General features: G+C 41.0%; 1 protein-coding gene across 2 annotated transcripts in view; it reads right to left on the minus strand.

The window, feature by feature from the left end:
* Positions 1 to 450: 450 nt before the first annotated feature.
* Positions 451 to 12642, minus strand: part of BBOX1 (gamma-butyrobetaine hydroxylase 1) — a 47352-nt gene continuing 35160 nt past the window's right edge. For both annotated transcript variants that reach the window (XM_033927877.1, XM_033927878.1), the window contains exons 5-8: positions 7215 to 7320; positions 3769 to 3965; positions 1899 to 2065; positions 451 to 1260 (exon numbers count right to left, since the gene is read on the minus strand). In XM_033927877.1, coding sequence (XP_033783768.1) covers positions 1100 to 1260; positions 1899 to 2065; positions 3769 to 3965; positions 7215 to 7320 — 631 coding nt within the window. In that variant the 3' untranslated portion in view covers positions 451 to 1099. The remainder of the gene's footprint in view (positions 1261 to 1898; positions 2066 to 3768; positions 3966 to 7214; positions 7321 to 12642) is intronic.

Below are 12642 nucleotides of genomic sequence, written 5' to 3' on the forward strand. Positions count from 1 at the left end.
ACAATGTACCATTTACCTTTTATGATTTTATTCTGGTCCCAACTCAGGGCTCTTCAAGTCTTGGGAGTCTTCAACGTGATCCTGAAGAATTAAATCCTTAAATTTACCTCTAATCCCATCCCAGTAAAGGTAGATTATAGGGATGGGATTAGAGGTAAGTTACAAAATTAATCAGGGACCACTGTTCAGGCACTAGGCCTGATGGGCCGCCACGGAAGCGGACCACTGAGCAAGATGGACCTCTGGTCTGACTCAGCGGGGGCAACTTCTTATGTTCTTAACTCTTTTACTCTCCCTTCCAGCTCTATTTGATTGCAAGATTGATTTAGAAAACAAATTCCCTATTATTGGTGAATAAATATGTGAGAAGCTTGTGGAGTTTCAATTGAAGCTAGAATATTTGGGTATTCTTTTTCTGATGAATAATAAGAATAGGAAAATGTATTTTTATATGAAAGTATTTTATTATATAAAGGAAAATATCTACAGTATTTCAGGTAAGTTCTTTCTTACATAAAGCTAGTATGATTTGACGGAAAACTGCAAACAATAATTTCCTCCGCATCCTTCTGGGAATATGGGCAACGGGAGGAGTGTACACTGCTTCTTAGCTTCCTCCAAGAATACAACAAAAAAGTCCAAGATTTGCATCAGTAACTTTTTTCCTAATGTAGAACTTTCTAGAGTTTTCAATGTGTATTTTATCATCAAAGCTTATACTGTCTTGAGTCTTTGGGCTGTACAAATCACAGCACCCTTTTATTAAATCTCTTTTCTCCCCTCATTTACAAATCATTTTAAAATTCTGACAGAGATTTAAAGAAATAATAGCGGTAATAAAGACACCAACCAAAAGCTGTAGAAACCCCCTCTTCCAAAAAATAACCCCCCCAAAAAAAACAAACAAACAAAACAAGCAGCCGAGATAAAACATGACCAGGTGCAAACAGAATCATGAAGGGCAAATGAATGCTCCTGACAAATCAGGAGCCAAGCAAACCTAATTTGGATTTAAGAGCAGGAGCAGCATAAGACTTTCTAATTGGAGGTGGAAAGTTTGTTTTGCAGGATGAGGCATCTTCAACTCTTCCTCTGTTGCTCATTTCGGAGCCTGGAGGGACTGCGCAAGGCTTCGCATTCTGGACAGAACCACATCCCAGTCCAAATAGGAACCTTCCAGATGGCGGGATACACGCTCATCAGACTGATAGTGGCGGCGGCCATGAAGGAGTCTCCAGTTGTCAAAGGTCACAATGTGGCCTGTCAGTAGAAGTAGAGAAAGACAAGTATTACAGAGTCACAAAATCAAAAAAACGCAAGTGTTTCAGAGTGGAGGAAGCTACACCGAGGTTGCAAATATAAATCTCTTTAAATGTTCAACAATTTGAAGATTTCATCAAATGTATTTATTGGATCCAAGTCAGAACAGCAGAGATCCTCTTTGTGATTTTTGATATCTGTCACCCCTGGAAGACCATGGAAGGGGAGATGGAAACCAGGACCAGGGTGCCCTCTCACTGGCATTAACAGCAAGAAAACCCAATTTTCTGCAGAGAACGAGTTCTTTTATTAGGCTAGTGAAGAACTGAGCAAAGACAACTTTGCACATAATAATTCAAGTTTCCCTGGTCCCTCATTCAGAGGCAACACAAACACAACAGTAGGTACATAAAATCCCGAATGTCCATGGCAGGAAGAGTGCCCAATTCCTCCTGCCACCTCCCGAAAACAACATCCCCCGGCAGGATAGATGCCCAGTCACAGGTCACAGCCTTTAGCCCTCAGATCCTTAAATGCCTTCCCCAACATTTTCATGTGCTCTGTGAGGCAACATGGAGCAGGTCTTGCTTTCAGTGCAGGATTGTGATTTCTCAGGGATGTAAACACTAATAACTGACCTGGTTTCATCCGATAGCAAAACACATTTGTGGCGTCGTTCATAAGGCTAACGAACTTCTTCAAAGCAGCATAAAATGGCTGTACTTGCTCAACAGGAACGTCAAACACAGAGTCCCTGGTTGCGTTGTTAAAATTAATACGGAGAACGTGTCCGTTATCATCCAACCTGTACGAAAGAAGGTGAAAGTTAGTTTTCTCACGGAAAACAGAAGACAATTCCTGATTGAATGTCTAATGATATTCCGTCTCCTGGATCCCGTCTTGAAGAAGATGGCATTGCCTTTGAAAGCTTGTCAAAAAATGTATTACGTCAACCCAATAAAAAGGCATCTCCTTAGTTTCCACTCTTATGTTTTATTTTATTTCTACTTATGACTTTTAAAGTAGACCAACATGGTAACCACACAGTTTGATCTTGGATCATGCAATGTAGGCTGGGTCAATAATTTCAGCACTTTCTGTATCAGACTCCGGGAGGGAGGTTTTTAAGCTACTCCTGGCTTTCCTCCAACCTATCCTGATGCATTATGGGATCTGCAGCACTGATTTCAATAGGTACAATCAAGGACTACAAATACCACATTACTTTTAAGAGAGGTTTGGACAATTTTCTTGAGGAAAAGTCCATAGTCTGTTATTGAGAAAAACATGGTGGAAGCTGCTGCTTGCCCTGGATCAGTAGCATGGAATGTTGCTACTATTTGGGGTTCTGTAATCTTGGTAATCTTTGAGATTCTGGAATGTTGCTACTCCTTGGATTTTGACCAAGTACCTGGATTGGTACGCTCAGAAGCACTTTGAGATGAACGTTTTAACACCAAGACTGGTTAAAAAGTCTCCCTTCTGGAACTGGCAGCTCTGGACCAAGCCAGTCTTGGTTTTAGCACACCATAACCTGGGAGATGAATTCTGTTCTTAAGAAAATCAGACCTACAAGTCCATGCATGCAGCGGGATTAATCTGTCCCTTATGACAGGGAATTGTTAGAAACATGCTTTGCCAACCAAAAAAGAAAGAAGGAAAATTATGTGTAGCCACTAGGGGGCAGCAAAGACCTTTTAAACCTTCTGCCCCTGGTGGTAAGTGAGAGTTAAAAAGTCTTTCTGTTTTCATCCATTTGCATTCAGCTGTTCACTGTTCCCCACAAGGCTCTTGTTCACCGCCAGTATGTTCTGAGGATGAACACAGTCACAATAGTCCAGCTGACATCAAAGTGACAGAAAAATAATGGATTTTAGTAAGCCATTATGTTCTTGGCAACCTGGTTGTTATTTTTTTTTTCCAGTTAAAAGAACAGAAAACTCTATTTGTGAACAAACTGACCCCCCCCCCCCTCATGTGAGAAGAATAATTTTTATAGAATTAACAGACCATAGCAGAGGGAAAACTTCATGAGCAAAACTCCAATTTCCACTACTGGGCTCTAAAAGTGTCATGGATACGTGTGATAATTTGCTACCAAATCTCATGACAGAATTACTGACCTATCATTATTCTAATCAAATATGACTCCTATTGTCCATGCAAGATCCAAATTTGCTTTGCAGTTATAGACCACATCTAGGGGAGATGGCCTGAAAGACTATTAATGCATCAAAATTAATGAGTTTCAGGAAGTTAAGAGGACCAAAGCTAGTAGTAAAAATTACCCGATTAGCGTTTTTAAACAGACCAGAAGACAGAAGGATCCAGTAATTTGTTCCGGGGGTCACACACGGTGCCAGCAGAAAAGGCAGGATTAGACCTTGCATAATCCAAAGATCTGCTTAATCTCCAGGTCCAGTGCCCTTTCCTGATGCAGACAACACATTAGCTTCACAGCAGGCCTCTCGCTGTGTCCTGGCTATCACAGGGTGAAGTAGTACTTACTCAATAATACTGTGTTTGGACTGGAGGGAAAAATCACAATAATCGACTCCGGTGTCTGTGAAATCGACTAGAACAGAAGACAGTATGTGAAAAGCTTCAGGATCAAGCTCTTTCAGCTGGTTGCACACATGGAATCCATCCACCACTTCACTTTCACCTCCAACTTCTGCTTGCTTTAAACAGTGGAGAAACTGAACCTACAAGAAATGAACAAAAATATAAATTGCAGCTCAGTCCCACCCAGAGATCCTTTCCCAGAGTGATCCCACCCAGAGACCCTTTCCCAGAGTGATTCCAGGCAGGGATATTTTCCCAGAGATTTGCTGTAGTATGCCCCTGTGTAATTGTTCTACTGTGTAATTGTTCTACAAGACCCTTAAAGACCCATAATGCCCCTTCTTCAATCCTCCTCCTCCCTCCTACCGAAACTTTCTCCCCCCCCCATCTCCCTCCTTCTTCCTCCTTGCTGTTCGCAATTCTATGATCAATTTGGAATGTAACCTCTAACCAAAGTGAACCGCCTAGAACTCTTCTGGGTATGGCGGTATACAAAAATAAAGTTATTATTATTATTATTATTACTACCTGATCTTTGTTGATATTACATCAGGATGGAAAAGTTATTTTACTGAATCCTTCATTGCAGGCTATAGGCCAGGCTGGCTTAGTCAGAAAAGATGCCAAGTTACCTAGTTGCAGGCTAGAGATTTTGAGACAGCCCAGGTTTTGTACTTACATCCCAAGGCAGCATGGGATTTGTAGTGCCTGATCCTGCCATCAGTGGTGTAGTAAGGGGGGTGGAGTGATCCGTCCTGGGTGCCAGCACCCATCTTCCTCTCTGCCCTGCCTCTTCCTACTCCTCCCCTCACCACGCACGTGCACCCTTCCCTTCCCCCGTACGTCTAATTGTTCACTGCCACGAGCAACGACTTCAATGTGTTCTTCATGGCCACATCAACTCTCCCACTGAAGTCACTTCCAGGTACCACATATAGAAAGTGACATCAGAAGGAGAACCAATGGGGTTGCGAGGAGCACATTGAAATTCTTGTTGCTCGTGGCGGAGCGGGGGGGCAGAAATGAGGGCAGAAGAGGGGTGCCATCACCTCAGATATCTCTCACCCTTGCTATGCCACTGCTTGCCATTGAAATCAGCGCTGTAAGTCCCATAATGCACCAATACGGGGTGGTTAGAAATCAACTTGGCACATCTGAGTCAATAACCTCTTGACTTTTCATCTTAATAACCCCCCCCCCAACTATAATACACCTAAGTTCTTCAAGGGTAGTGAACAAGACAAGACAAAGCTGTCCCTGTAATAAACCAAAAACATTCATGATATATTAGGAAGATTCAACAAATGGGACAGACCCCCCCCCCCTGCCACCACCATCACCACCACACACACACTTTTTCTGTGAAAACAAGCTCAAGGTAGCACTAAACAGGGTGAGTCAAAGAGGATAAATGCAGAAGGACACGATACTACTCGAAAGGGTCCAGAGAAGAGCGACTAAAATGGTTAAGGGGCTGGAGGAGTTGCCGTACAATGAGAGATTAGAGAAATTGGCCTTCCTCTTCTCCCTTGAAAAGAGGAGACTGAGAGGGGATATGTTTCAATCATGTCCCCTCTCAGTCTCCTCTTTTCAAGGGACTAAACTAAACTAAATCTTAGGTTTGTATACCGCATCAGCTCCACATTCGTAGAGCTCGGCACGGTTTACAGTAGAAGGGATAGAAAGGAACTACAACGAAAGCTAGAGGTTTACAGGGAATGGGATAGATAGGAACTACTATGAAGGGTTAGAGGTCCAGGTATGAAGAGTTTTAGAGGCTTAGAATGTCGAGGAAGGAGTAGGTATCAAATTTTTTTTGAGAATAGCCAGGTCTTCAGATGTTTGCGGAAAAGTTGGAGAGAGCTCAGGTTCCGAAGAGGGGAGGAAAGGTTGTTCCAGAGCTCGGTGATTCTGAAGGGAAGGGATGTCCCTAGTTTTCCTTTATGGGAAATGCCTCTTAATGAGGGGAAGGATAGTTTTAATTTGTTGGTGGATCTGATGGAATTAGGGTTAGAGGAGTTCACCTTGTGCCGATGCCCACATTAGGCCCCTGCTCTGAATATCTTTCACGAATTCTGTCTATGGCTGGTAGTGTTTCAAAATTTGCTTTGTTGAAAAGACTGAAAAGTCAATATTCTTTTTGTCTCTGTGATTGACCCAAGGAATATCTGGCACATCAAAGGGACTGGAGTAAGCAACATCTGTTTCACATTAATGAAATAGCTCCCATGCCCACTACACATTAACTGTTAATAACCAAATTAATTTAACAAGTAACTCATTAAAGGATGGCATGGATATTCGCAAAAACAGCCTGTTTGCTAGCTTTTAGCAGGAAACAAAGTAACACAAATATCTGAAGACCCTGCGGTCAATATTCAAAGTGATTTCAAGGGATGGTAGAGGAGCCTGGCTTGAGCAGGTATATTTTCTAGCATTTAACTGGTTAATGAATCAGCACTAGCTGATAACGCTATAGCCAGAAATTTTCTGGGTGGTACAGGGACACCTAAGTTAACTAGACAAATTGGACCGCAAAAGTATCATTCCTATCACTGTCTACTTTCATTTAGGAAGAACAAGACAGAAAAGGTGACCTATAATGCTCAATTTCTTTATTGTAATCAAAACTCAACACGTATGTGTTTCCACCATATGGCCTGCCTCAGGAGTCTGTGCCACAAATATTCTAAGCCTTGCAACCATGAAGCTTGAATTCAGACTATAATAGATAAATCAAAACCATAAAAAGCGTGTCGGCTGAACTAAGCAGAATGGCAGCTTTTCTGAAACGTGATGAGTCTTGATTACAATAAAGAAATTGAGTATCACAGGTCACCTTTTCTGTCTTTCTTGTGCTTTCCACCATGGTAAGGTAGGATCTCCTGTCTGGGTGCTTCATTTAGGAAGATACATGCTGCATATCACATTAAACCTGATAAAGGATAGCCAGCCACAGATAACTGGATGTTCAACATAGGCCGACACTGAAATCCAGACATAATGCTGGCAGTGGCCAAAACCACAAATTGACTGCCCCGGCTTGAATATTTATCCCTTTGTTTCTATGGGTTTTCTTCCCCCTTTGCTGTGTTAAATGTGGCGGTAACTGTTTGAAGGGGGAACAAGCTCACTGGGAAGGTTTCTGGGGAGAATTATGCCCTACCATGCCACTGGCGCTTCATTTCTGAAGCAGGTCTTTGGCTTCACTGAGGTCCTGGAGCTGTGGTTTTATGAGATAAAATAATGGCCTGAACCAAAACTTAAAGAAAGTCTAGAAACCATGTCCTAGGGAAGTTTGAGTTCCCAGAAGTTCTTTCATCACCTCGAGACCTACAAACCAAGAGCTGCAAAGGGGGAGGGGAAGTGAATTTACAAGGATATCTTACCCCGGGTGGATACTGAAGAGCAGGATAGTCCGTGTGGAGACTTAGCTTCTCAGACGTGTATGCAACATTATTTGCATCTTTTTTATCTTGCACTTGCCACGTGTATCTTAAAAAGAGAGAGAAAAAGACCAGTTGCTGAATGAGCAATTTTGACGCTCTGTGGTGAATCTAGAGAGTCCACAACACACTTACAGCTAACAGAAAAGCAAGCACAGCGCGGTGGAAGAGAAGGGTGACAGTCCAAACAAGAAGAGTCTCCAATAACAAGAGAAATCAATTACTGTACTTGTATTTTGTACTGGAAGGGAAAGTAACAAATATAGAAAGAATCCATGCTTCAAGTAAAAAGTAAATTTAGTGACAAGAGTTCACATGAAGCAAAGGGAATACAAGTTGCAGACAAAAAAATAAAGAGAGACAGAGAGTAACTGTGTGGGTCTGAGGGAAAGTGTGTGTGTGGGGGAGGGGGGATTCATGGTGGAGAGAAAAGAAATGAAGGTGAGGAAAAGGTGGGAAGTGGAGGAGGGAGTAAGACAACGAGAAAGTGAGAAGAGAGGCTGGAGAGAGAAACCATGGAAAGACAAATATGCAGTACATGAAGGAAAGAGACATTATGATATGGGAAGAAGACTGGAAGAGAATCTAATCTAATCCTTCGTTTTATAGACTGCATCATCCCTGCAAAAGAAGGCTTTGTGCGGTTTACATGAAGACTTTGCATAGTATATAAAAGAAGAAAACCTAATCTGAAATAGCAGAAAGAAGAAAGTCTTGCATTTTTTTCGAAACATTTGATAGGTAGGGCATGACCGCAGACTGATGGGTAATTCATTCCATAAATAGAAAAGAGCAAGGACGCAAAACTTGACTCCTTGACTGGACACCTTTCAACAATGGAAAAAAGACAGCTTATAAGCAGCAGAAGATCAACGGCCACCTAATTGTACATAAAATATTCTATCCCCCCTTTTATGAAGCTGTGTTAGGCTTTTTTATCACCGGCTGCACTAGTATTAGCTCTGACACTCAAAGAAGCTAATGCCGCCACGGCTGGCATTACAAAAGCCTAATGTGGCTTCATAAAAGGGGGGGGGGGTTAAAAACTAGACAGGCATATTTGAACTTGACTGAATAGGAAGCCAATGTAGTGATCTCAAGAGGGGCGTGACATGCTCACATTTACTTTTGTTAAAAGTCAGCTGAGATGCAGTATTCTGTATCAGTTGTAGATGTTTTAAATTAAGTTTCATAAAAATTTGTATACTGTCTATCAGTCTTCTAAGCAGTTTGTACATCATAAAAATAGTAAAAAAAAAAAAAAAAAAGGGTAACACACATTAAAACATACAGGACCTACTGGAACGATAAGATCAGCCCCTACTATAAAAAACTACATTGGCTTCCAATTGAAGCGCAAATACTATTCAAATTTGCTTGCACCTGTTTCAAGCAAGCCTGGGGACTAGCACCCTCATATCTACAAACTCACTTCATCCTACACAACCCCACACGAGCGACCAGAAACAAAAATATCTTTGCATACCCAAAGATCACTGGCTGCAGATACAAATCATTTCTGGATAGAACCTTTAAGTTCCAAGCGAACAGACAACAAGTTTGGCTGAAAAACTACATAAATAAACCTAATCAGTCTTACAGTGCATTCCGCAAATCGATCAAAACCGCCTTATTCGCAAAATTCACGGACTAAAACGGTCCCCCCCTTCAATAGGACTCCCTCACTGTAAACGCCTTTCTTTCTCTAAAGATGCCCCTCACGTATTCAGATATTCGCTTTCCATAGAACTCCAACTCAATGGAAGTTCTAAAGAAATACTCAGATATTCATTACCTATTGAACTCCAAACTATACGTAACTTTCCCTTCTACAATATTGTATTATATTTAGACTCATTGTAGGATACTGTATTTAGACTTATGTATAGTATTATATTCAGACTTATGTATTGTATTGTATTCAGACTTATGTATTGTATTGTGTTCAGATTTTTGTATTATATTGTAGTTAGACTCGTACTATATGGTACTGTATTGTATACAGAATCTTTGTATTGTATTGTATTGTATTGTATTGTATTGTATTGTATGTTGATTTACTGTATTGTATTGAGACCTCTTGTTATTCGCTGATTGTCCAGCCTTCTTACACTGTAAACTGCCTAGAAGTCGATTGACTATGGTGGTATAGAAAAATAAAGTTATTATTATTATTATTATTATTAAGGTAACGAATTACATTATGAAATAGAAAAGAGAACCATATAGGGGAAATACAAAAGGAAGGGGGATCCCATCTAATAACCAAAGCAGAAATAAAGAGAAATGTTTCATAAGGTAAGTGCATTAGAGGTTGAATGCATCTATAAAAAGAAACATCTTGACTCTTCCTTTGAAACGGCTTCATCCTGTAGTTCCGTAATGAGTTCCAAAGAGATGGGGCTGTGACGGATGAGTTTGTTGTCCGTGTAGTGCTAATAATATGGAGAGATGGAACCGTTAAAATATTTTGTGATTGTGATCTCGGTGTTCTAGCTGGGATGTAGGGAATTAGAAAATGGTTTAAGAATTCTGGCTGGTTGTTACGGAGTGTTTTCAATGTTAAAAGTATGATTTTGTAGGTTATTCTGTGTGGAATAGGGAGCCAGTGAGCTTTTATCAGAAGAGGTGTGACATGGTCAAAATTTTTTGCATTTCCAATAAGTTTTATGGCCGTGTTTTGTATAACTTGCAAGCGTCCGATTTCTTTCTGCATGATGCCCTTATATAGTGAGTTGCAGTAATCTAAACATGAGATCAACAGGGAATGTACTAATATGTTCAATGCAGAGGACTCAAGGACTTTGGAAAGAGAACATATTAATCGAAGCCTATAAATGCATTTTTGAATGACAGCACTGATTTGCTGGTGAAATGTTAGTTTACTGTCCAGGATAACTCCCAGGAGCTTTATAGATGACACTATGCGCAAAGGTGTGGAGTTGAGACTCATGGGTGGGTGATTGTAGTTGCATTCCTTCTTTGCAAGGGAATAATATTGTTGATGATTCTGAGATACTGAGAACATTACCTTTACTAATACTACAATAAACTGAATTACAATAGTCCAATTGAGCTAATACAGTCGACTGAACAATCGCAGCAAAATGATGTTGATAGAGTAGGACTCGTGTTGACTTTGTGTGACATAAACTTAGAAAACATTTTCGCACTAGATTATTTATCTGTTGCCGAAAAGATATTGTAGAATCTAGTGTAATACCCGATATTCTTGATGAGTTTTCGTAGGCAAGGCTTCTCCAGAGTCTAAATAAATATGATTAGGAAGTTTCGGACAATCAGGCCCTGATCACAACAATTTACCCCTTGTTTTACTAAGGTGCACTAACCAATTAGCGCACACTAAATGCTAACGCATTAGTGTTTAGCGCACACTAAATCGATTAGCGTGCGCTAATCGGTTAGCGCACTTTGGTAAAACAGGGCCTTAGTCTTCACAGGGTTTAACTTCGTCTTGGCCAAAGTTGACCACTGTAACCATCTGGTAATACAAAACCAAATATTGGAGGCAAAGTTATTTAAACCTGGCCTAACTTTTGTAGTATAAAAATATCTGCATATGTAAAAAGAAATTCACCTGGTACTAAAGAGAGAACACTTAGGCAGTGGCGTAGCAAGGGTGAGAGATGCCCAGGGCAGTGGCACCTCTCCCCCGCCCTTGTCTCTGCCCCTCGCTCCTTCCCCAATCCCACCTGCCGCCTACACCTCTTCCCTTGTATTTCTAATTGTTGCTTGGGCCAGTCAACAACGTGTTCCTCGCAACCCCCATCAGCTCTCCCTCTGACGTCACTTTCTATGGCTTAATTTTGCTTAGTTTTTGCTTAGGCCAGAATTTTACCTAGTCACTGGTGGGAAATCTTGCAAGAAAGGGGCACACGGAGTTATCGCCTAATTCCAACTGCATATGTGCTTTGGAATATTGACCCAAAATGAAAAATGAAAGCCACCCATCAAACGAAAATAACCTATATTTGTCATAATTGAAAACAGGCCTGCATCTACATATATGTACATTTTCAGCTGCAAGTCTACCTGGTTTAATTATCCACACATTGGGTTTTGAAATTTCAAAGGGAAAAGACTAAAAACTTCCCAGTGTTTCATGCAAGCATAATACTCTGATGCAGAGCTCGCCAAGTCTCTGATCATAATAAGGAACAGAAGAGCGTCAATCAGAGAAGTTCTCAAAGTAGACTGCAGCAGCGAGCAGCTGGCCCCGGCTTCACACAACTCAGTTCTACACAGAAAGGCAGCTTCTGACATAGCAGAGGGTAATCAGTAGACAAAAGGCACATGGACACTCATGAAAGCAGATAAAAGAAAAATCGACATCTTCAAGCTGTGGTGCTGGAGAAGACTTCTACGAATCCCATGGACAGCTAGGATCACCAACCAAGATGTTCTTGATCATAGAAACCCAGAGTTGACCCCGGAAGGCAAGATTACCAGACAGAAACTGACCTATTTTGGAGATGTGATGAGGGCGAATTCACTAGAAAAGGAGGTGCGGGAATGAACATCAAGCAATTGAAAGAAGCTGGTAAGGACTGGCCTACAGAGTATCTAAGGGTTGGACATGACTGAATGGACAGTAGTGGTAGTCTATGTCTGGAAAGGGATGGCCAGGCCAGGGATTTCACAATTTACACTTTATAATAAAAGCTCAGTGAATATGGAGCTTTTTATAAAATATATACAACTCCAAGGTGAAATTGGGGGACAAAACATTTTTTAGATACTGTAGGTCACCAAAAGTTGGGTACACAAAAATAATTGGTGTTAATTGGCACTCATTTGGGTTTAGATGTGGATCTGTCCTGCACCCTCAACAGATCAATGCGGCTTACAAAACACAATTAAATCAATTAAAAACAAGAAAAGAACACTAGTATCAGTAGAAAAGCCCTAACCTAAATATTAAAAGAAAAACAAAAAAAAACAAAACTCTTCGACGTGGTCTCTTGGATGCAGTCTTCTCTTGTCCGCCAACAATCTAAGAATTATGACAGATTAAGTGCCAAATTAAAAAACTTTTCAACATAGACTTAAATTTTATGAATTGAAAGTTCATTTTGACTAAATGTTATGGGGATGTGGTCACGGGAGGGGTTCTGCAGGTCAGGGGCGTTCCCAGAATTTAGCTGAGCATTTTCAGCAGGTGTAAGTTCTCTTGCCCAAGGTGAGATGTGAGATCCCCAATGAGCTGGTATTTTGGAAAGGGTGCAATGTGCAGACCTCTCCTTGTAGAATTCCTAGTTTACCCCCACTTTTACTAAACCGCAATAGCAGTTATTAGCGCAGGGAGCCATGCTGAGTTCCTATGAGTGTCGGGAGCAGCGCAGAGCATTCA

Source organism: Geotrypetes seraphini, chromosome 19 (assembly GCF_902459505.1).
Source record: "Geotrypetes seraphini chromosome 19, aGeoSer1.1, whole genome shotgun sequence".
NCBI classification, from domain to species: domain Eukaryota; kingdom Metazoa; phylum Chordata; class Amphibia; order Gymnophiona; family Dermophiidae; genus Geotrypetes; species Geotrypetes seraphini.